Raw genomic sequence first — 25,391 nt, forward strand, 5'->3', positions numbered from 1 at the left:
CTTTTATAACACAAATCTTCTCTTTTGGGCCCTGGCACAAAATATTTTGAGATGGGAGTCTGCGGCCAAATACATTGGGGGGAGTCCTTAAAGGTTTGAAAACCACTGTCTTATGCTACATGTACATGTATGCAAACAATTTGAAATTTAACCCTGATATTAAACCCCCAATACGAACCATGGTAAAAACAACTTACCTACAGCGTGTTTTAAGTCACAGATGAGTGATGCTACTCGAGCTACAGTGGTTGTGGATCACCTAGAATCTAGATGTTGGATTGACTCTGCAAATGACAGCAGTCAAGCTAAGCATAGAAGGCCTAAACATTGTGAATTGCAATTAAAAAATAAATGTGCACTGCAACATACATATACACACTGTGAGCTATCTGAGGAGTATAGGCTCAGTAGTCTGTTTTGTTTAATATAAATAGCATATGGGGGGGGGGTTACATAATTCAATATTTTTACAGAGGTCGCAAAGTTCCAGCTTGTAATTTATTTGCTTAACTTTTTGTTTTGTTTTTTTGTCTTTTACTACTACTTTCTGTTCCACAACTTTGAATTGTTTAAAGCCTACAGTTAGGGCTGTCATTTAAACATTGATGGGGTAGAGCAGCTTGGAAGGGAAAACATCTGTAGTCAGTTCAGCCTGCTACCATGTCCACTCTTTATGTTGTAGCGCCCTCTGTTGAGTACTTGAAGAACATGCAAGTGACGGTCCTACTTTTTAATGGACGTTTCTCTTTTCAATAGAAAATAATTAAATGTCTTACTCTTAGACTTATTCAATACAATTCTGACTTGAATGACTTGAGAATAGCTGTTACTGTTATTGAACGGCCTAAGAAAATAAACCAAAGGTTGAAATAATTTTCTGTTTTTGCCAAATGTTTCTGTGAGCCTCATGGGGTCACACAGATTAATGTGTTGCTATATAGTTAGCAGGGGGCTGCAAGCTCGATCACCTCAATAGATAGTACTGTCCTACACCAATTTGTGATTTCTGTCGATATTGTGCATATATCTCAAGTTTCACTAGAGCCAGTATGATATAGCACGAATCAAAGAGATTTTTTTTAAATACCTAAATGATGACTGAACATTAAAAGCTTTTGCCTAGCTTCTTTAGTATTGAAACACTTGACCTTGAACGTGATCTAGGTCAATAGATAGTTCTTTCGTTTAGCTGTACTCGTGTGTGAGTCAGAGTGCATTCATTAAATGTTGTCTTTCATGTGATAAAATGGCTAGCAATATAATCAAAAAGGTCAACCAAAGTACAAGATTCCTGTAGGCCTATGCCCTACAGGATCTCCTCATACAAGGTTTCTTCGACTATGTATACACCCCATGGTACCACAGCACATCAAATGCCTTTAAAACAAGGCTCCAGACATCCCAAAACAAACTGGTCAGGCTACTATACTTGGCATAATTAACCCCCAGAGCCCACCTCACCCCGCTCATTTTGATAGGTTGGAATGGCTTTAGTTGTTACAGCAACTTTCAATGAGCCTGGTCTACAAGATTTGCAACACTACTAAGATACCCATACCTGGCTGTCAAAATAGCCACACATGCCTTACTTTCAATCTTCTAAGCTTATCTCCCAGCTATTAATTGTGCATCTTAAATTATGCAGCATAGAAATTAAATTCAGGAACATAAATATCTCACTTTCCAAATTAAAACTCCATAAATGTTTGTACCGGTAATTTCAAATGATTAATGAAGTGGCTTTATGGTATAGGTGCAGACTTGATCCCAACTGGCATGCTTTACAACAAAAAATGATTTTCTGAGATAAATAATATAATGTTGGACTAACCTACATTTATCCATTAAAATAAATCTATGGTGAGTGAAATTACGTGATGGGAATTCAAGGGGATTGCCAACTTAAGGCACAGGCATGCACTTTCATTTCATTAGTAGCCACTGTTTTTCACTTCACCACAGAAAGTCCGTTGGTCTACTCACCAGGTTTAAAATATTTATAAATTGCAGTGTGATTACCCTACAGTGGCTATACTATAGTTAAACATTTGAATACTAAAAGTGAGAAACTCAGATCTGGCCTTGCATGATTTTATTGTAGGCTACACAAATGTAAAATACAAATGTATTCCATTTGTATAATGCACACAATGTACTGTCTGATAGTCAAACACACACACAAACAAAGTAGCCTAATACAAATCCTCATTTGTGGTTATCTCCATATGCAAATATTAATGTGATTATGATCTTCAAAGATGCATTCAGGGTTTTCCTCTTTAAAGAGTAATCCTATCGTCACGCTGTGTATATTTGTGTTCCCTGTTACTTGTGTTTCAGTTAACCAAAATTCAGTAAGTAATTTTTTTAGGTATTTTATAATCATTTCCAATACTTTTACTTGAATTCCACTACATCTTGGATGCACATATTTGTACTTTTACTCCACTAGGCACTACATTTATGTGAAAACTTTTTTGGTACATTACAGTAAGTACTTTTTGATCCAATACTTTTGTACTTTTACTCAAGTACATTTTGAATTCCAGACTTTTACTTGTAGCAGAGTATTTCTATATTGCAGTATTGATACTTTTACTTAATTAAAGAATTTGGAGTACTTTTTCCCACCACTGCCAAATATCCTTCAACATGTCTCATGTCAGCTGACCCAGACACTGCCCCTGGTTCTGTATCTCCTCCATGGACATGTAGAAAGGAAGGCTGGAGTAGAGCGCTGTTGAACCCAGACATGGAGACCTCCAGGGTAAAAGAAGATTGCCTTGCACTGCTGGATGACTCAGCCGGGGCATCAGCCAACCTTGAGGTGGTTGTGGGGCGATAGGCAGGGTGGCGGCAGGGCGGAGAAAGGTGGGTGTAGGTAGAAAGGCTCGGGTGGAAGAGGCAGAAGGGGAAGATGCATGGGTGTTGCTTGAACGGTCGTTGCTGGAGGGGACCTGCCGGCGTGTAGCCATCTCTGCCTCGGTTGATCTCGCAATCTCCAAGGCACCCCGCGGAGAGAGGAGAGATGACGAGGAGAAGATCGGCGGCATTATCTGCAGGGAGCTTTGTTGACCTGAAGCAAAGCTGATCTGAGGACTGATTGAATCGAAATCCCCAAAACAACCTTCTGCTGGGGCTAAGGAGACTGTGGACCCCAAAGTTTGACTCATTATTTCGCCATGCTGGCCTCTCAGGAAAGAGGCTGGACTACACCAGTTGTTGCCCCACAGACCTGGTGGAAAGAAGACAGGTGTGGGGGAGTGTAGAAGAACTGGCCTGGGTGATAAGGCCAGGGTGGAGGCTATAGAAGCTGGGGAGGTTGCAATGTTAGCGGCTGATCTGCTGGTACCTCTCCCCACGTTGCGGCACTGCAGCGTGAGCATCTCCACCCTCAGCTGGGCATTTTCTTCACTCAGAGTCGACAGCTGACTTTCCTGCATCAGGTCTTTCAGTCTCCGCTTCTCTCTTGACCGCTTGGCGGCTTTGTTGTTCTTCTGACGCTTGTCCCAGTAGGTGGCGTCCTTCATCTCGGCAGGGGTCATCTCCCTCTTGCTGCGCACACTGGGTGGCAGGCGACTGCGGCAGGCCCGCAGTGCCAACAGAGAATACCGCACAGGGGGGGGTAGGAGTCCAGGCCCAGGCTCCATCTCCTCCTCCTCGGTAGCACTGCTCTCAACTGACAAGGAGGGCTGGCCCAGAAGTCCCTGCTCATGGTTCCGTCTGCTCCCTGGTGTTGACATACTGTACCACTGGCTGCAGACTACAGGGAAGATAAGGACATATTATTATGGATGATGGCGTTCAAATGTAAGTTGTGTGTGTGTGTGTGTGTGTGTGTGTGTGTGTGTGTGTGTGTGTGTGTGTGTGTGTGTGTGTGTGTGTGTGTGTGTGTGTGTGTGCGTGCGTGCGTGCGTGCGTGTGTGTTTTTCTAATAATTGTAGAGGAGTAAAATGTACAATATTTGCTTCTGAGATGTAATGGAGTAAAGTGTAAAAAGAAAAGACCTATGCTCAAAGTATGAGTAAGCCTACCCGTGAGTAAATTAATATAGGCTACTTTAAACATCTCACTGATTAAAATAATTAGATTTGGTTAAGACTATACAACCCAAATCAGACTATATGACAATATATGCAATATTTCATTTTTTAAACACATTGAACACATACCCTTGTAAACTCTTTAACAGAAAACCACCTCACCTTTAGCTGTGTCTTAAATGTGTATGAAGTGTCATAAGACATACAACCTATATTAATTCAATAATAATTCTATTTTGACATTGGAAGAGTTATTATTATTATTATTATTATTATTATTATTATTATTATTATTATCATCATCATCTTAACACCTTCACCTCCAACACCAGCACACCATAACTCAATATGCAAGAAGACTTTTGTTATAGGCTAATGGAGCTTGTTTTGGGGAACATAGGAGCTTGTTTTTTTATTATTAAATGGGAATTCTTGTAGAAATCTATTTCATATTTTAATTATTACTTTTAAATTGTCCGGTCAATAATACGTTTATTTCATTTTTAAATTAGGAGGCTTGTGGATTTCTAAAATATATATTTTTCCCTTTAACCTCCTATATGACAAAAAGCAACAATATACATTTCAATATAGACTAACTAACTTAACATTTCATTAGTGGGATGACAGGGAATGTTATATTTCTTTAAAGAGATTTGGTTGCTTGAAAATGTGAAGCAGCAATCAATTTGATTCAGGCCATTCTTACCTGTCAATCACGATGAACGGTGCTGCTGATGAGAGAAGAAAGGCGGTTCATAAATAATAGAGCAAAGAGAGAAAGTCAGAATGCAAAGTAGCCTATCTCAAATACACCAAGAAATCAATGTTCTGCAAAGAAGCCTTGTATTTGCATGTAGCCAATCCAATCAATGTCATGGTGCGCTCTGCGCTGGCTGCGGCAAGGAACCTCATGGAAACTTACTCGGGCACGGTGCTGCGCCTTTCCCTTGGAAAGCGGAAGGCCAAGTCAAGAATGCGGTAACGAGTAAAAACCAACAGGTGATATTGAAATGAGTCGATTTGGTTAACTGTCCTAGTTGCAGTAACGTTAGCCCTACTTTGCTGGTTAGCCTTCCCTGACTGCATGCACCTCGATTGTGGCTACTACTGTCTGAAGACAGTTCATTCAAGTTCAGTATGATCTGACTGGTGTGAAGGCAAAAGGCATGTTTGTGCGTAATGCGTATCTAGGCCTACTATACAAATAACTTGAATTAAGAAACCAGTGCAATACAGTATCTGTTTATAGGTCTACGCTTTTTAAACCATGGACCTGGCCAAGTCTATATCAGTTGGCTCAGAGACGTTTACACAAAATTTGATCAATTTAGCCAATGTGCATCCACTCAGGCTTGATTGTTCTCGGTGAGTTCGAGATGAGTGAAGTGTCGTGTCGGACGGTCGGGGTTTCCCAGATAATGCTGTTCGTGTAGGCCTATAGCCAGTACGAAATTCTACGAATCTTTCCCTTTTCTGACTAAACCACAAAAGCAAACACCATTGTGACTTGTAAGCCTCCAACACTGACTCACGATGAGCTGACAAAACTACAACCTCACATTCCCCTGATGATTCAGATTCCCCCTGATTTCATAAAGGCTACCCATGCAGGGGGCACATCCAAAACTTGAAATTAAGTTTCAATGAAGTTGACAACTTGACATAATGGCATTTTGTGATTAAGCATGTTGCTATTGATGTTTAATTCTCATCACCAAAATCCATAAAGCTTTCACCACTTGACACAAGTTACACTTTAATAAGTTAATAATCTCTAGTGCATGAGTTTTCAGAGTTTATGCTGCCTTGCTGTAGCTAGAAACTAAAGACTGTCCTATTTTCCTGAGGATGACTCATTGTCATGAAGTCTTTGTGGTGCATAATGGTGGGCCTATAAGTGTTAGCCTACCTCAGACAGTTTCTTATTGTCTCACAACACCACATCCTGGTTGATACTTGTTGTGAGATGATGTTCCTCTGTGTTTATCATACCGGTATATGTATCATCCAATGTAAAATGTAGGTTTTACAAGGACATGTTGTCAATATGGATGCTTTTGGTCAAGAAATGTGTATATTGTGCTGTATACTTTTAAGTCGGTCTGGAGTGGAGTCGGTCTGACTGACTGACCACTGTCTTACATGACCATTTTCATGCAAACCCTTTGTTGTTTCTGCCATGTACGTTTATTATCCAATGCTTGACATTATAAATGCCCCTCGGTGCCAACTCACTTGCCCGCTTGGCCTGTTAAAATATTGCCTTAAAAATCAGCATCAACAGTGCAACACATTGGGTGCAACACATCAAACACTAAATGCATACTAATGTTATCACAATATTCCTGTGATAACATTAGTAGAATTTTGACTATCTGTGCAATTGTCTCGTTAATTATGTTACACATCCTCAATGTTTCACAGTCGGGCTCTATGTTTCATAGTTGAAAGGCAGCTCCATGCCTGTAGTTCACTGCTGTCACTCCTGCAAGTGGCGTGCGCTCACCTCACAAAGAATGCTTTGGCCCTCTGGGCCACTTAACCGTAATGTCAACCCCTGCAGCCCTAACCCAAAGAAGAGCTGCTGCTTACATGTAGTTGTGTGGGCCTTCCTCGCTCACCTGTGTCAAAGGACTAGGTTTCTCCTCGAGAACCAGGTCACAGTTTATTCACAGGCCTACTGTGGTTTAAATCACCCACACGGTTCTTTCCGATAAGTTTGGGAGGATATGGGGTCCTTTCTTTCAATTCATTCAGAAATTGAATCAGTCTCTGCTTGAGGATGTGTGAGGTCTGCTGGACTTTTGATTTAAAAGTATACTGTGATTGGATTGCTGTGATGTAATGCAGATTATGGATGTATCATGTACTTATAATTGTTTGTAGGATGTTGTGTACTGTTGTTTTGTCTGTTGTTGTCTGCCTTTTATTTTTCAACTTTTATTGATCCTGTATTTAAGGTTTGTTTGTTTTGTTTTCTGTTGTCCTTTTTCTTTGGGGTGACAATTCAATGTATTTATTCTTGTACGTTATACTTGTGGGGTTTATTAAGAGAAGCTGTTAATGCCACCACTTATTATTTCTCAACTTCAGTATTTAAATAATGCTTCTGTGAAAAAAAGAAAAAAAAGTTTAAAAGAAAAAAAATCACCCACACAATTTATAAAACTGTGATCAACAGGTAACTCATAGTCGGGTGTACCGTGAAGATTTTGTTACCATAAACATTGTTATGCCAATCCATATCTCCCACAGTTCAACCTCCCTCTCAGAATTACACTCCTTCCCCCAAAACCAAGATCTACTTTTAAAGAGGCAAGCCACTGTCCTCTGTCACTACATTAAATTAGTCCACTTAACACTTCAATTGGAATACCTAAATACTAAAATCAGTGCTGGTTGTATGCACATATTTCATCATGCAATAATGCAGTATTCTACTCTGTTATTTTACAGATACAGTACTCTTCTATCATTAAACTGTGCATCTTTTGGGGGACATATGATATTAGTTTGTTTGAAATCTGGAGGCTGCCTCTTCTTGCAATATTGAACTTTGGTAGAACCTTGGGTTGTATAGATAGAGGGTATGCGTGTGACATCATCAGCATACCCGGAAGTTATGCGGGAATGCTTACTGAGTGGCAAAAAACTACTTTCTGGCCTTGACAGCCCATACATCCAAACAGAAAAGTGGAGGTGGGTTATGGGGTCATAAATGATTATCATGGATTAGGTGAAGCAACTCTGAATTTACGTATGTAAATTTATGTAATGTGTTGTGCAAATACTATAAAATGTACTTAATTTTATTTTGGAACTCATTGATATCCCCATAACTGTCTCTGAAAGCGACGGTTTGAACCCTGATTGACCAGTTGACAAAATGTGTTAATGTGACACATTCTGGTGGGAAACGCCCATGGACGATAAATCTGACACCACATGAAAGCACAAATTCCAAACATTTTCTCTTTAGGATGCCCATTGTTCCCAATGGGCATCCTTCCCAACAGGCAGCCTACTTTCCTAGCCTACTTTCTAACGAGAAACACTAAAGATCTTTAGGATGACAAAAATGACAACTTGAACTTGGGCTGCTGCCACAGCGTGTGACTGAATACCAGTTTTGTGTCCTCGTGATTGACCAAAGATTGGCAAGGATTATGGGTAGAGCTGGTATTATTATTCATGGAAAGAAGTGAGCTTTATGAAATAAAACACTAACTTTGACCTTTATTGGTTGTAAAAGAATTAATGAAATATGCTATACCTTCGTCAAAGATTATTAACTTGGCTGATGATATACAGTAATAGAAGTGCTGAGTCATTTTGAAAAAGCAACGGTTAATTGGGAAACTCCGACACTCAATGGCCAACCAATGGTGTAACTTCATTGTCGCCAACATTTGTCGTCGTTCTTTCTTCCCCCAACTATATCACACACTGCCATTGTTGTCACTGCTTTCACATTAGACTGGTATTGGTGACCTATTTTCTATGACGCTAGAGAATCTACATTGACGGTAATATAGCATGAATGCAGGCATTTCACTTTCTCCAAACTAAGAACTGGGATGCTTTTATGTATATATGGGAAGCAGAATATTGTTTGTTTGCATTTGTTTATGCTCTAAATGTGTGATTTTGAGACCTGTAAACTTGGCCATGCAATACGGTATAAAGCTCAATGACCGTAAGCTTCCGGTTTCACAATCACCACACACAGAAACAACAGACACAGATGATCCATAGTAATTGGACATACCGTATATCCGACTATGCCCCGGATCGTTACACAGGTTCTATAAAAGTTCATCATTGCTCGAGGCCATGAGCTCAGCTGTTAACCACTTTTCACAGGAGGTTGAGCCATCGGTGAGCTCAGAGTATTACCTCGCCTGTCAGCTGTAGTGTGACTGCTGTAGTCTGATCTAAGCTTACGGTCACAGCAGCATCAGTAAGCCCCATGTGAGGCCCTGCCTGTACCGAGCCTGCAGTGTATAGGCCTGTCTCACAGTAATGGATGAGGATAATCTGTGTAGAGAGGAGGAGATCCTACAATTTCAGAGTCATCACACTCATGTGTAACATACACTAGAACAGTTTTAGTTTTTCTTAATCCTTTTTTCTATTTTCCACCTGACACTAGGTGCGTTTCCATAAAGCCGTTTCTTTGCGCATTAAGGCTCTTGCGCAAAATCTCCTGGATGGAAACACATCAACATGCGAATAAGTCTCCATTTTTCGCAAAAACACTTTTTCGCTTGGAGGTTGCGGATTTAGGCTTTTTCGAAAAAAGGGAAATGCGCAAATAGTGTATGGAAACACTTGCGGAAAAGGTTTTTAATTAGAAAGCATTGAACTCGCATTATATCGCTTTTGAACAGTTGGGAAATAAAATAAAACAACGATGGGGAGGCAGTGGAGTGAACGGTGCAGTGGAGTGAACCTAAACGTGTAGGCTATAGGCTATATAGCCGATGAAACAAGTTATTCACAACTGTTTGCAGCTGCAATCAATCAATTTACAGTATAAACGACCAGTATGCTCCAATCGAGTCCCGTGACATATAGGCTACATGTGCCCCGAATATATTAAGACAAGCATTACACAACAAATCGTTCTTTGTACGTTCTTTGACTGTAGGTGTCGTCAATACTGTGAAAGCAGCAGACGGTCGGTCAGCCGCTGACCAGGGATCAGATTACAGCGCAGTATATGGGGTCCCGTCCGTTAAACTGAGATACATACAGCATACAGCATACATACAGCGCATCAAATCAATGGTGTGAACATCGATTAGGACTACTTTACATGAGCCTCACTTAACTGGCAAAACAGTGCAACCTACTGCACATTTCATGAACTTATTGCATATGCGCATTTTATCAGTTTAATGGAAACACCGACAATTCGCTTTTCTTTTTTCGACTTAATGAACATACGCTTCCTTTTTTCGCAAAGGCTTAATGGAACCGCACCTAGTGAAGAGTTTGACCGGGAGGGCATAACACAGGCGGAGGAAAACCGTATCCTTTACAGTTCGCGCCCTGCTGAACAGGTGCCCTGACCAACCTGTATCTAGCTCTAGTGCAGCGACAGAGGCACCATTGTACAATCTGATGGCTGTTGGCACAAAGGAATGCCTGAACCTCAAGTTTTCATCTGTGGGGAACGAGCCTCTTGCCATATAGCTTGTCATAGAGGGGATGGGAGGAGTTGTCCAGTGATTGTCCCTTGTCCTCTCTGCCTCCGGTCCAGCTGAGGACCGGCTGTTGGTAAGCATGTCACAGTAAAGAACAGTGTGCTAAAAGCAAACTGGTAGAACATCTTCAGTAGGCTGCTGCACACATCAAAGTACCTGAGTCCATTTTGTTCAAGTGCACACACAGCAACTTCAACATCCTGACCAGTTTTTTGGTTTTGTTCTCTGATTTTCATCTCCTCAGACCATCTTTTGAATATATATAGTATAGTGCATGACCTGCTAAGGCCTATTAATAGTCCAGCTTTCGGTGATGAGGCGACCACCTCTTCACCTAAATCTGCACTATGAATAGGGCTTAACACTCTCCCTAATTGGCTCATTTGAAAGTTTGGCCTGATGGGATGGCACTAGACTCTAGGGTAATATAATGTCTAAGGTAATGGGGCCAACATCGATACGTTTCTTCCTCTTGGGAACATGAAGGTGTAATGCAAATTTCATGGCATTCGAGTCATTATTTTTTTTTAAGATATACATTTGTGTTTTTCCTGCCTTTATTTGATAGTATACTCTACAGTAGAGTAGACTGACAGGAAATGGGGAGAGATGGGGAGTGACACGCAGGATTCAAACCCGTGACACGCTGGCATTAGCAGCCCAGATGGCCGGACTGCTACGCCAGCTGCTCGGGCCCCAGTTATTACTTTAAATATTAACAATTGTGCCCCCTTTAGTTGTTGTTGGAATTTGACAAGTACATTTAATTTGCACAGACCGGGAATTCATTGTCTGCATTTACCCATGCTTTTTAACAGTACCCGGAGTGTCTCGCTCAGGGACACTGTCTTCAACAGGAAGCCTGGAGGAGTCGAGGATCAATCTGCCGATCTTTCCGTTTACCAGAGGGCCTCTCTACCTCCTGTGCCACTTCTGCCCCAGCAAGATATGTTCGAGATATATGGTGGTCACAGATGAAGGAGAGAACAACCCCCTTGACACAGGTATAAGTGACAATCTTCGTTGTATGAATACTTTTTAAATGAGTAGAAATGAAGAAGAGTATTGTTGGATGTGATCGCAGTCCTGGGGTCCCCTTTTGCTCCTGACCCAAATGATTCATGAATGAAGTTTCATGATGCTGTTCAAAGCATAACATCAGTACTTCTGTGCACTCCACAAGTTTCATTCTTATTGTCCCCATTTGTTTTATTGTGATAGATCTCCTGCTGACTACATTTGGCCACATCTGTGAACAAATCTGTGGGTTTCTTAACGTGAAATGTCAGACACCCTCTCCCAGGTGACCAGGCCCCATATCTTGTCCAGTTATCATGTTTCCTTTTGATCCACAAACCAGCTATTTCAGCTCTCTCCATGGCACCTAAAATGGCCTTCCTGGTGCAGGTAATTATTGAACCTGTGATTAATTCGCTTCATTCACTCCAGCAGGGAAAAAAGCTGACATAACGACCAATCGTGGTCAGCTGCATTGATGCCAAGTTACCATTGACGTATTGCTTAATCCACACTGGCCCCATTTACATGCAGAACTTCATTCGGAATGAATGGATTCATTCCAGTCATCAGAATAAAAATGCTCATGTAAACACCTCAATTGGAATAGAATATCCCATTCCGAATGAATTTTCATTCCGGTCTGGATGGGTGGTATATACCGTTTGAATCGGTATAGATCACCATATAAACACTTTATTCCGAATGCTACTGGAAGTTTGGAATACATGTATTATTTTACACATGTCTGCCCTTAGTAGACTATAGTGCTTTATGCCCATGTCCAAGCAGGGATGGCCATTTGGAGACATTTTATGTGCGCAGAAATGCGCTATTTACCCATTAGCACATTTTATTATGGGGGGGAAAAACGGGTGTATTTGTATTTTTCTATTTACAAACCCATCGGCGAATTACAGTGCCATTGCCAATTGCAGTGTATGGGTGTATGGATGCTGTGTTTTTTATTTCTGGGTTGTTTTGGTATGGTTGTAGGGACTGCGTTTCAAAATATATTGTTATTTTATTTTATCAGATAATAGCCGTTAGTGTTTGTCGGTTATTCATGTCTTAAGGGATAACGGTTATGGGTTGGCCATCTCTCTAGTCCAAAGTTATATTCCGAATGAATGCTTTGGTCATGTAAACAATTGAGGAATAGGAATACTTGTATTCAGGTTCCATGTACAGTTGGGTATGAATCTCTGTCCGGAATGAATTCATCCATTCTGAATACATTTTGTGCATGTAACTGAGGCCACTGTAAATGAAAAGGGTAGGGTTGAATAGCATAGGGAACTGGTTAACAGCAAGAATTTGTTTTTCTTTCTTTTACGTAACAGTATAGGAATTGTGGTGAATGAGAAGTGGAGTGGAAATGGTGAAACAAAAACATGAGTGTTTGACGCTCCCGCTTCACTGCGTCATTGAAACACTTTGAAACCTGTGCTGGGTGTCAGTTTGTAGCTTCATGTCACCGACTTCCACGTAACATCTCTTGTAGCCTGTTGCTTTGTCACTGCCACTGTGAATGCAGCATGACAATGCACAATGTGACAGGCACATTTTGTTATTTGGTGCATTCTGAGTTTCAAATGGATAAATTAACTTTTACTTTATTTATCCATTTGTGGTTACTTTTATTGTGTAATGTGTACCGTGGGTGTGTGTGTTTACTCCCCTGCAGCATTCTTTAACCTGGCCCTCATGTACTTGACCCCCTTAAAGGAGAATTCCATGCTAGAATGCTTTCTTACCTTTCTTTGTAGTTGTTACGTCCCCACCAAAGAGGTCCAGGTGTTCTTTTGTGCAAAAACTCATTATTGGCTATTTCACCTACCATAAGCCCTCAATGAATTGCATTGCATTGAATGGGAATTGAATGGGGCTTTGGGGTGTTATGCTAATTCGCTTATTTCCATCGAAATAAGTAGTAAAGTGTGCCGCTTGGGATATTATTTACATTATGAAGAGATGATATATATACAAAATAATAATTTTGAGCGATGGAAATAAGCGAATTAGCACAACACCCCATAGCCCCATTCAATTCCCATTCAATTAATTTAGGGCTTATGGTAGGGGAAATAGCCAATAAGGAGGTTTTGCACAAAATAACACCTGGACCTCTTTGGTGGGGACGTAACAACTACAAATAAAGGTAAGAAAGCCTTCTAGCATGGAATTCTCCTTTAAGTCCACTTGTTTCACATACAGTAGATACTTTATTTATAAATGTTTGCGCACACATACACTGTCACAGCAGATGGGCAGTATTTGAATAATTTGACTGATGGAAGTCTGTTTTCCACATTCATATTTTACCTTTGAAATATAAAATGTCTATTTTCATAATCAAAGCAATTTTCATGCATTTGTGACAATTACAGGTTTTGTTTTTGCTCCATTTCTCAGTTGGACCATTTTCAATGTTTCTGTTTTACAAAAAAGGAAAAATCAGCACAATGCTGTGCAAATTCCTCAGTCCTAATCTAAATCTGAGAGCACCTTTTTAACTCTTCTGACTTAGATGAATGTACATATGCAGACAAAAAAATAGAGGTTTGCAACTGACAATAAACACAAGCACCAAGAGTCTTTGTTTCAGAGCGTTGGTGGCTGTGAGGGTTGGCAACCGTGCTGGGCTACAGTTAAACTGTGGTGGGAAAAACCTGGCCTTCCGCATAGGCTTGCATTGTATGCAGAGGTCTAAGATCCCCCAACGCAACGCCACATCTCACTAACCACTGCTGCACAGACAGCCCAGCTGTAAAAATAGATAGGAGAGATTGCTCTAGATATGCACACACACACACACACACACACGCACGCGAGCGCGCGCGCGGACACACACGGACAACCACACACACAAACGTGCAAATACTGAGTTTGATGCAGACACATCCAGGTGTTGAAATGGGGCCTTTGTGGGGATGCTCTCGCTTACAATGGTAAAGGAGAAAAAAGCAAGACAAAGTGAAATTAAACCACAAATGGTGAAAATGTAACTGACATTGAGAGTGTTTGTAGATTCACTGAACAGCCTTTTGTTGAAATCCTTTTGACCTTGGTGTAATTATTAACTTGTAGTGTATGTTTTCCTCCACCAGGTGGCATTGGATTCATAAAAAATTACAAAGCTTTGGCAAATGTACACATTTACTAGAAATTGAATGGTCATTTTAGGTGAAACAACATGGAAAAGGCTGAAAGCTTAAAATGGACACACATTTGTTCTATACATAAATTGTTGATACTCTCCAACCATTTAATAATGGCTTTTTAAACATCTGTTCCTTGATTATACCAAATGGCTTCGTTTTCATTTTAATATAAATGATGTCAAACCTTTTAGCCAAGCAATACTAGAATAATCTTGTAACATACTAATAAGGCCCTAATCACACTTCATATTGGTCACATACTGTACACATTTCTCTGTAAATGCACACATTTAGAGATCTAGGACAGGGCTCCTTTTCTTGGTACAGCATAATATACATTATATTATAACAACCACATTCCAGTGACACAATGTCATTTCATTATTTGTCGTAATGAAGATGCAAGTCAAAACATTGATATAAATGTTTTCATTGAGGCTTGAGGCTGCAACTTTTTTCCTGCAGCATTTTTCTATGCCCCCCCCCCCCCCCCCCATCCATATTGTAACAAACATCAATAGAATGCAAATCTTACTAGTGTTACAACTCGTTATGATTAACGAGACTGAAAACTGCCACCGGTAACTTTAGAAATAATAGCAGTTATAAATGGTTATTGGTAGAATTTACAAAGATGCCCTTTGTGAAAACACTGTAAATTGTAGTTCCCTGTGGAGAGGGCTGATAATGCTGTCCTGGGATGAATGATGTTCTTGATGTGTTATTTACAGTCTATGCTCAGCAGGCATCAGGTCCCCTACAGACCCCCTGCTGCTTGGCATGCACTAATAGGCCTGCTGGATGGATGGATGGATGGATGGATGCAGCCAGTAGCCATGTGGAGCACAGAGGGATGCCCCGAGAGACTGGAGTGACCACAGGGACCTTTAGGACAAGAGGGTGGATAGAGAAAGATCGGACAACATAGAGAAGTGATTAACACTCTTGTGCAGCTAGACAAAGTGACTGAAAAGACTGCTACTTAACTGTAAATTGGAGTCGGGAGGTGCTCGGTTCAAATACAAAACACTTTCAGTGCCGCAAAATGCCTCTCTGCAGATACTCCCACTACTACCCAATACTCCACAAGGCTATTATGTTTGGAAGAATTACCATACTGTAACAAAGAGGAACCTACTGGATAACTGTTTTCCGGGGTGACTAAAATGTCATGGCCCACTTCTTCATAGGTATGTGTTCATTAGTTTTGTGTCGTTTTATTACTTACTCTGTACTTTCAATGGAATATACATATACTATGTCTCTTTCTCACCCACGTAAACACCCCCTCTCTCTGTCTCTCTCACTCTCTCTGTCCCCCTCTCTCTCTCTCTCTCTCTCTCCCAGGTGAGGTTCATGGGAGTGTGTTGCTATATTCTGAGCCTCCACCTGGGATCAAAGGAGGCGGAGCCATGGAGCATTGGCGCAAAATGGGGGGGACAGAAAAAAGAAGACAGAAAACAGGTTGTCCTTCGAGAGGCAAGGCAGACAATGGTTGGAAAAACACACCTGTCTGTGGTCAGTGGTGCCAGGCATTGATGGCCCGAGTTTACCTGGCTGCAGGTGTTGTTTAACGTCAAAGGACTACGGCAGGAATCCCAACAGGTACTGTAAGTAAGTTACACGATCGAGCATCTGCATCAACGGTTTGTCCTCGTGACGTTGCTGAAAAGGAATAGGTAAGCGCGGTAATTTGTCTTATTGTCCAAACCTGTAGACTCATCAAATTTGTTTGTAGAGGAAACAATTTGGAGGATTCCCAGTGCTTTCAGTTATTGTGTGGGACCTTCAACCCCATAACTCGTTTGTTTTGGGTTTCTTATTTCACCTCAGCTGAACTTTATTGTCACATGATGACGTCACAGATTTACAGGTGTACATTTGGCTGTGTGAAATGTTTTGTCTTACAAGCTCCATCAAATGTACAAGCAATATTTAAATTGGATGTATTATTATTATTATTATTATCATTGCTGTTTCAAAAAGGTGGAAAGAGATGGAAAAAATAATCACACATGAGCAGTGTAAAATACATGAGGTGCAATTATATATTATGCTGTATGTATGAATGAATGAATGAATGACATTTTTATTTCCGTGTCATGCCACCATTTTGGCCAATCCCATATGGGATTATGACACATTATACAAAATAAAAAGAAAACAACTGACATTAACAATCCTTCCCGTTTATATTATATATATTATATCCTGCCTTATAACAGTTACATAACACATACATAAACATACCTACAGTATATGAACAAAATAAGAACAAATAAGACTATCTGTAAGATGTGTAAGACATTTAAAGAGAGTGCTTTGGGGCAGTAAATAATGTAAATAAATGGTTTCAGAGCATTTTCTGAATGCTCTTCTCTTCCAGGAACGGCACGTGAAAAGGAGTGTGGTTGATACAGCTCTGTACTGCACAGTATACGGTGTAACCGTCTAGATCCACCCATTCGGACCAAATGGGTGGATTTATTCTTTCTCATCGTTGACTGTTCATCCAAGGACACCATTTCGCTTAAAGAGAAATGAACATGAACAGTAGGTGCTTTTCAAAAATATGTACTCATTTGGAAATGTAATATTAACCCCATGTATTTACTTTTTATAGTGTTTATCTTTATGTGACTCGCTTTCTGTACTTTGAGTGGTAAAGGGAGTGAATTATTATATATTATATTATTATTTGGCAAATACATGTTAGCACAAACTTGGAATTTGGATCTCCATTAGGTGGCACGGGAATGCCAGTCTTCCTGGAGGCTTTTCAACAAACGTATAATAGGAACAAAATACTATTCCTTAGAGTAAACATAACTACAACAAATTCAGAACACCTGCTCTCCCCGGTGGTGGTCCATTAAATACTTTATTAGTCAGAAATGTAAACGGCACGAGGTACAGTCGGACATGAAGGCTAAAAGGATAACACAAAAATAGTCCTGGGGACTTGTTAGTGACATGTACTGTATTAACAGTAGTTAGTCCAAAGTAAAGCTATCAGTAATGGAAACACAGTAAGAGTGAAAGTAGGGACACATAAAATAAATCAAATTAAACGTACAGTAAAATACGGGAAAAACGGGAATACCAACATTAGTTTGCTAATGGTTACTTTTTACTTATAATAAGAAGAATTTGTTTCAACTGTCCTCTAAAACTCCCTGTTTCCCAAACAGTGGGTCGGGAGCCATCTTTAGGTCGCGGACCAATTTCTATGGGTCACCAGTAAATATCTCCTTTTGTCCTATTATGTTGCCTACATTAAAACATTTAAAATATATCTATATATTTCAAAAGATTAAAACTGTTTCATAATTAAATGAAAAAATAAATAAATAAAAGTTTAAGAAGAAGTGAAAATAGCAGAGCTAAAAGCTTGCGTCGCATTGTGAGCTTGTATCTGCTATTTTCACTAGTTTGGGTCCTGAGCAAACGTTTAATTTGGGTCTTGAGCTAAATTGCTTTGAGAACCACAGTTCCAAGTCATATTAACTTTTAAGGGCAGTGGTCAGCCAGTCTCATGTGTGGCTTGAGTGTGTCCCTAACATGTCTTTTGTAAATGATTTGTAGAGTAGATTAGAGACTATTAACTTGGTGTTGTGTTGCGTTCTGCAAGTAAGCATGGAAACAATGGAATAGGTGTGTGGGCCTGATTAGAGGGGCTTCAAACATCTTTGTTTTTGTCTTGACCTTCTAGAGTAACCTCAACAGTCTGAGTTTGAAGTCATCACCACCATGTTCAAAAAACGCATTACGAACGATGAAGGTATGTCTCTGTCCCATCTCTTTTTCATTCCCCATCCTTCTTTTTTCAGTGTGGCTCCTATAAGGGCTGAGCCATGTAGAAGAGGGTCTGTCTGTCTGTCTGAGGACAGCTAATCTCGCAAACCACTGAGCCAATCGGTGCCAGATTACTTTTTTTATGTTACCTTTTTATTTGTCTTACCAACTACAATTATGGTACCCCCTATTGTCTTTATGCCAATTCATTCCTCCCCCCCCGATTGTCACTGCTGTTAACTAAGCATTATGTTATACTTTAGCTATTGAAAAATAGCAGATCTACAAGCTCATAGCGCGCCACCGAGTGGCGCGCTACGAGCTTGTAGGTCTGCTATTTTTGAAAAATCGTAAAAATGCGGCACAAATATATATTCTTTCAGAGCGTTTTTTTTATTTCGACGTCGGACCTAAATGGGTTAAAGCGGCGCCTATACTTGCTCACCTGCCAGCAAGGAGTCAACCGGGTGTGATGTTCACCATTCACCTGCCAGCAAGGAGTCAACCGGGTGTGATGTTCACCATTCCGGGTGTGATGTTCACCATTCCCCGCTGACAGGTGCCAGGTTTCTTGTGCACACTGCCAGTAGACCGTCAAAGTCAATCCCTGAATATTTCTCACTTATTTTTCTTTACTTTTTAGAACTTTCAATCGAGGCTGAAACCTTGCCCATTACATCATAGATTGGCCACATGACTTCCGAGATGACATGGGAGCCACACTGTTTTTAGATCCTGTCTTTGTTTTCCCTGCGATGTCTTCTCTCTATTTTTAACTCGCTGTCTTTACAGCTTGGACAGAATTCAGTCTTTATAAGAATGTGGTATCGCTCACCCTCAGCAGGCAGGTTCAATAGCTTAGGCTACTGTACATATGTTTTCCTGTTTCTGTTTATCTCACACACATACTATTAGTACAAGGGAATTTCGCTTTTCGAGCAAATGTTGTTAGTCGCCTCCATTAACGTGCAGTCGTGCACTGTCTGTGCAAAATTTGGGTAGTGCACGTGTCACCTTTGACCTAGATTGAAAATGGCTGTTTTAAGGGAGGGATTGAGTTACGCTGGCAGATGCTGCTGGGGTCACTTCTGCCTTCTTGAGGCTCTGAATGGGGGGGTAGGGTATAAGAATACTCTCTGAGGAATAGTTAATATGGATACAGTATATGTATACAGACAGACACACTTAACACGCAGAGTCGCAGACACTCAGACACGCGCGCACACGCACACGCGCGCACACGCACGCACGCACGCACGCACACGCGCACATGCGCGCGCGCTCGCACACACATACACACACACACACACACACACGCCACCAAAACGGTAGAGAAATGAGAGAGTTACCATGTGGGGGTCCCCGGAACATCCAGACCCCCAGGAACACGCCCAGGGGGCCGGGCCAATTCCGGCGGTTGAGAAATGACAGTTACCGTGTGGGGGTCCCCCAGGGAGTCCCTCTACTGTACTGTCACTGAACTGTACTACTGTACTGTCACACCTGAAATCAACATATACAGTTAATATGTGTGTGTGTGTATGTGACACTTGGTTGTGAAAACCAACCAAACGCAATTTTTGTGCTCGGACACACATAGATACTTAAAAATACCTCAATTGTACAGTAGTACAGTACTTCAGTAAATGTACTTAGTTAATTTACACCACTGCACGCCACGCACACATACACACGAACACAAGGAACACAAAGTCATCCTATTACAATAAGTGTTCATTTATCCATTAGTAAGTCTGACAAGTGTACAAATGAAACCAAATGGACCCTTACGGTTCCACGTGTACACACTCGGTGTTAAATCAACACTAAGGACTTTACTGTGTTGAGCCCGTCTGCTCCAGTCTGTGGAAAACGATACACCAAAACACGGTGTGTCTCCAGGCCCGGCTAACATGACAACATGTCTCTGACAGATCTCACATGGGAGGTGCGAGCCAATGACAGCCACAAACACAAACAGAAGAAATCTTTCATGTGTTTCCGCTGGGGCCAACATGCGGTGAGTGATTCACGGCCACGGAAAGCTGGTAACCTAACACCTGTTGGCACATTGATGCACTCCAGAGCGGGCTAACTGATAACACTCATCTCTCCCTTGTGTTTCCCTCCCTCTCCCCCTCTCGTATCTCTTTCATCCTCCATGTTCGTGGGTTGCCAGGACAATGTGGTGCGCAGCTATAAGTACACCTTCCTGACCTTCGTGCCGCTGTCACTATATGAACAATTCCAGCGCTTGGCCAACCTCTACTACCTCTTTTTATTGCTGATCCAGGTTAGATCTCTCTCTCTCTCTCTCTCTCTCTCTCTCTCTCTCTCTCTCTCTCATTGTCTCCGCCAGGCCGAAGGCATGACAGAGACTATGTTTTTCAACCTTGTTTGTCCGTGTGTCCGTCTGTGAACAACCAATCTGGGAACCCATCGGTGCTCCTTTTGTTGTAGAGCTCTTGAGAGATTAGTGAACAGCTAATCTCCAGCACTGTTGGCTTGATCACAGCGAAACTGTGCACACACAGAGACTGGATGCCAGAGCAGAACCTCTGCCCTGACCTTTTCACTTGGGCCTGTCCTGGAGGACGATTTTTGCAAAACACATTTTCTGACAGAATTCCTACAGAAGTTTGTCCAAATATCACGCACATTGGTACACAGTATCTCTATAGTCATTAATGAAATGGGTCTTTCAGATAGTTCATATTCCATCCTGCTTGTCTAAGATTAGCTTCCAAAGTTGCTCCGTTTTGAAAATCTCCATAGCAATTTCCATAGCAATTTCCATAGTAATTTCCATGAAATTTTGCTTGCACATTCCCACCAGGCTGAGGTAGAAATGCTACTTGAACATTTTCAAATCAGCTCCATGGTGTCGCCATAACAGGCCAATTCGTGTTTTTACGTATAACTACACCGATCTGTGTAAAACGTTGTATGCGCACTCCCTAGAGGCCATGGAAAAACCTTGGATTTTTATATTTTATAGCGCCATCACATTATCTCTATAGTCAAGCGATCAAGACGGATCCATCCGATTTTTCATATTCCATCCTGATTGGCGATTTGGCGAATTCTGAGCATTGCTGGCTGGCCCACATAAACCTGCCTAAAAAGCATTTTGCTCTTACTTCATCCCAAGGCAGGGCTACCTACTCAGTTGCTTACTCATACCAAGGCTATGTATAGAAGGAACAGACATCTTCTAGTCATGGCATGCACCATTGACACACCTGGGAGGCAAACTGGAGCCTGAAGTTCGATGGAATGCATTGACGTCAATGAGAGCCGGCTGACGGACCAACAATATTTTTAAATGATTGTGACCTTTGTCAGATAATTAAGTAGGTTTCTGACTTGATAGGTTTCTGACTGGGCGGTGTGGGTTGTCATCGCGACAATTGGTTGATAGGCTGTCCATAATTGACAGTCTTGCAATGACAGCTGTTACACTGCTTCCGGCTCGGCCAAAGCTGCTGCTTGCCAAGCAGTCGTCTGCCAGTCTGTGCACACTGCACACTATCATTTTATTGGGGTATCTAAAGAGCTCAGAGTATGTTTCTGACTCTGCATCATCGTGAGAATTGGTTGACAGGCTGTCAACGATATACAAATTTGTATATCCTTGGTTCATTATTACCGTTTCATTGATCACATTCACATGGTGGTCATTTTGGTATTGTGTCATACCAAGGCTATTTACAGAAGGAAGTGAAATCGGGGTGCATAAGTTGGTTAGACGTTCGACAACACCGCCGCTCCTGACATGTGCTGCTGGTTAAAACTACTTAGTTTAGACTAGCCGACAAACGACAACCTCAAACCCTAACCTAACCACAAGCACGGGAGCAGCGCATGTCTGACATGCGGGACGCATGTCGGACTAAGGCGCGATTCATACTCCGAATAAAAGTCGGTTCGGCTCTGTAGAGCCTACAATGTGACGTCATTTGAGGTTCGGGGGGGGCGGGTACCGTCCTAAAGTCGGCTCTTCGGTGCTACTGAAAATTTCTGACGAGCCGAAATCATTTCGGCACTACAGCGGTAAAATAGGAGTATGAATCGGCCCTAATGCTCCGTCGGAATTACGTGCGGATCCCCCCGTCCTGATTATGAATTGAATAATCTAATGGAAATATTTTGTGTTATCTTTTCAGCTTTCATTGCGTGCGTATAGGGACGTCTCTGATCATTTGGTTGCCCTACTCGCATATATTTGTGCTACCCCCCCTTCCGTGGAGAGCGCTGCGTTTCCTCATTCAGGCTACTTTCGGCGTTTGCGAGGACGCACACACGGGTGCTCACGGCGGAGCCGCGGAGAAAATTGTTATTATGCGGGTCGGCTTTGGCACTTTCTGTCACATTTTGTTGCCCCCCTCTGCCTTTTGCCCTACGAGCAGTGCGTATTGCACGTATACGTAGCGACGGCGCTGCTTACGTAATTGTACTTCCTGCACTGTTTGCAAAAGTACTAGAATCTCGTGCGTCGCACTCTCGCGTCTCGTGTTGTTGTTTCTCCGTGCCACGCGTGTGTGTCGCAGTGCGATCAGAGTGTGTGTATCTTTGGCCACTGACTGTGTTTTCCATGCTAGGCAGGTTGTGTGTTTTTGTTACGTGTTGTTTCTCTGTGAATGTTGTGTGCCCACTGCTCCGTGTTGTTGTTGTTTTCCGTGAATACCGTGTGTCCGTGCCGCTGTCCATGTATGCCAGCACATCACGGAAAGGGAAACCACGGAGCTGGGTTGAAGACGCAGGGGTCGGGTCGGTGACTTATCGCTGCCACGGACGACGGGCGTAGGCGGCGCCTCCGCATGCTCAGCATGCGTCATGGTCTATGACTTGCCGAACTGAACTGGGCATGAAGTGTGCGTGGCTGCGTGCGCTCACAACTTGTTACAGTCTCAAATGTAACTAGAAAAAGTGCCCTTCTGGGCACAGGTCTCCACCAGGAGGATAGGACTGTGTGAGATGTTTGGCAAAATGTTTAGGAGTAATATAAACATGTTTGCCTTTGATGGCAATTGGATGACTTGAGGCATTTTGTTCCAAAAAAATGTTTTGCAAAAATCAACCTGTTGGTGGCGCTATAACAGGCCAATGTGAAAAGGGTGGGATATATTCCTCAGCCTAGTAAGAAAATGTGTGAAAGATTTCACGTAAATTGCATGCTGCGTTCATGATTTGAGGCTTTTGTTCAAAACGGGGCAATCTTGCAAACTGTGAAAGCCAATTATAGCCAATTAGGATGGAATATGAAATATCGGACAGATCCGACTTGAGCACATGACCATAGAGATAGTGTGTAACGATTTGTGAGATTTTTGGACAGAATCTGGAGGAGTAATATCAAAAAATGTGTTTTACAAAAGTCGGCCTCCTGGTGGCGCTATAAAAGGCAGATGCGGAAAATGCAGGTCAAAGGTTTGTCCTTGGCCTCTAGGGAGTGTACATGCAACGTTTCACACAGATCGGTGCAGTTTTAGGTAAAAAATGTGAAAAGCTGCCTCATGGTGGCGCTATAACAGGCCGTTCTGGAAAATGCGGGGCAGAGGTTCATCGTTGGCATCCAAGGGAGTGTGTGTGCAAAGTTTGGCATCGACCGGGTTTACGGTGCCAGAGATTAGCTGGTAACGGACGGACGGAAGGACGGACGGACACACACACACACACACACACACACGGACGGAGTGCAAAACATACTCTCTCCCCATGCCTTCGGCCTGGTGGAGACAATAATAGATTCATTCAAAAATGTTCTAGCCAAGGAAAACTGGAGCTGGAATTTGATGGAATGCATTGATGTCAATGAAAGCCGGCTGGACCAGCTTATGAACAAAATATTTTTTTATGACTCCGACCTTTTGACCTGTGTCTATTTGAGGAGCGCTAGCCCCTCCTATATTCAGCTATAGTGTAGATTTTTGTCCTAACACAAACATTAAATGACAATGAATGGAGAATTTTACGTCATACTGACCTGTGTCTATTTGAGGAGCGCTAGCCCCTCCTATATTCAGCTATAGTGTAGATTTTTGTCCTAACACAAATTCTCATTGACAATGAATGGATGACATACGATGATAAGAGCGCCCCTCACTTCACACGGGTGTGATTTATTTCTTCTATACTTTACACTATTTTAAACTAAACCATCTACAAGACATTTTTAACACAAATGTTCTTTTATGTGGTTCCCACCATTTTTTTAAGATGAGGAGGTCTGCGTCCAAATACATAGCCTTGACAATGTTTGAGAACCACATAGTTAAGACAAGTACACACACGTCTGTTCAGGATAGCTTATGTTTGAGGTTTCTGTGGCAACCAATGTTACTTGTGAGACCACTCTTGGTACCCTACAAACCCTCCCGCTCACTCAGATCAGCCAACGCAGGGAAGCTGGAGGTACCTTCACTAAAAACGCTGGGACAACGCTCCACACGTCCCAAACTCTTCTCCCTTCTGGCTCCAAAACTATGGAATGCACTTCCCATTGCAGTCAGAACTGCAGCCTCACTCCCAATCTTCCGCCGTAGTCTGAAAACCCACCTCTTCAGACTCCACCATGGCCCGTAGCACTTGCCCTAGCCTAGCCCCTTAGATAGCACATTATGTAGACTTAGATAGTATTTTAAACAGACTTATAGCTTGTTATGTAGACAGCTCTAGAATTGCACTTTATGTAGTCATAGCACTTTATAGTACACATGTATAATATATTATATAGTATAGTATGTATAGTTTACATAGATACTCCACTGTTACGTTCTTAGTTTACGCATGATTCATGATAACTACTTTTTATACATGTGATGTATGCCATGCTTTTTGTTTTTGCTTAATGTAAGTCGCTCTGGATTAAGAGCGTCTGCTAAATGCCTAAATTGTAAATTGTAAATTGTAAATTGTAAATTGGTATGGTCGGTGTGTGTGTGTGTGTGTGTGTGTGTGTGTGTGTGTGTGTGTGTGTGTGTGTGTGTGTGTGTGTGTGTGTGTGTGTGTGTGTGTGTGTGTGTGTGTGTGTGTGTGTGTGTGTGTGTGTGTGTGTGTGTGTGTGTGTGTGTGTGTGTGTGTGTGTGTGTGTGTGTGTGTGTGTGTGTGTGTGTGTGTGTGTGTGTGTGTGTGTGTGTGTGTCAGAGATTAAAATAGGG

At 41.8% G+C, this 25,391-nt stretch overlaps 2 protein-coding genes across 16 annotated transcripts in view; one reads left to right on the forward strand and one right to left on the reverse strand.

Moving 5' to 3' along the window:
* Positions 1-2,077: 2,077 nt before the first annotated feature.
* LOC306926515 (uncharacterized protein) lies at positions 2,078-6,710 on the reverse strand. Of its 4 annotated transcripts, none has more exons than XM_079505858.1 (3): positions 6,639-6,710; positions 4,753-4,777; positions 2,078-3,763 (listed from the first exon to the last, which is right to left on the reverse strand). In XM_079505858.1, exon 3 carries the CDS (start codon positions 3,741-3,743, stop codon positions 2,658-2,660), a length of 1,086 nt encoding a protein of 361 aa, XP_079361984.1. In that variant the 5' UTR covers positions 3,744-3,763; positions 4,753-4,777; positions 6,639-6,710; the 3' UTR covers positions 2,078-2,657. The 4 variants fall into 4 exon arrangements, with proteins under 4 accessions (XP_079361984.1, XP_079361985.1, XP_079361983.1 ...); XM_079505859.1 differs by having other exon boundaries at positions 4,753-4,774; positions 6,639-6,660; XM_079505857.1 differs by lacking the exon at positions 6,639-6,710 and adding an exon at positions 4,969-5,527 and having other exon boundaries at positions 4,753-4,774.
* The window catches only part of atp8b3 (ATPase phospholipid transporting 8B3), a 43,506-nt gene continuing 22,902 nt past the window's right edge, over positions 4,788-25,391 (forward strand). The window contains exons 1-8 of one of the 12 annotated variants that reach the window (XM_079505844.1): positions 4,788-5,045; positions 11,074-11,259; positions 15,168-15,630; positions 15,800-16,115; positions 16,823-16,989; positions 18,149-18,217; positions 20,166-20,251; positions 20,411-20,524. In XM_079505844.1, coding sequence (XP_079361970.1) covers positions 18,187-18,217; positions 20,166-20,251; positions 20,411-20,524 — 231 coding nt within the window. In that variant the 5' untranslated portion in view covers positions 4,788-5,045; positions 11,074-11,259; positions 15,168-15,630; ... (1 more) ...; positions 16,823-16,989; positions 18,149-18,186. Of the gene's footprint in view, positions 5,046-10,135; positions 10,329-11,073; positions 11,260-11,504; positions 11,559-15,167; positions 15,631-15,783; positions 16,116-16,822; positions 16,990-18,148; positions 18,218-20,165; positions 20,252-20,410; positions 20,525-25,391 lie in introns of those variants that run through there. The other 11 variants (XM_079505843.1, XM_079505849.1, XM_079505854.1 and 8 more) reach the window with 11 other exon arrangements.

This window comes from Electrona antarctica, assembly GCF_951216825.1.
Source record: "Electrona antarctica genome assembly, chromosome: 7".
Taxonomy (NCBI): Eukaryota; Metazoa; Chordata; class Actinopteri; order Myctophiformes; family Myctophidae; genus Electrona; species Electrona antarctica.

What these genes read in the sequence shown, in the direction of transcription:
- LOC306926515 (XM_079505858.1), bottom strand. Translation starts at nt 3,743, where the DNA reads ATGTCAACACCAGGGAGCAGACGGAACCATGAGCAGGGACTTCTGGGC.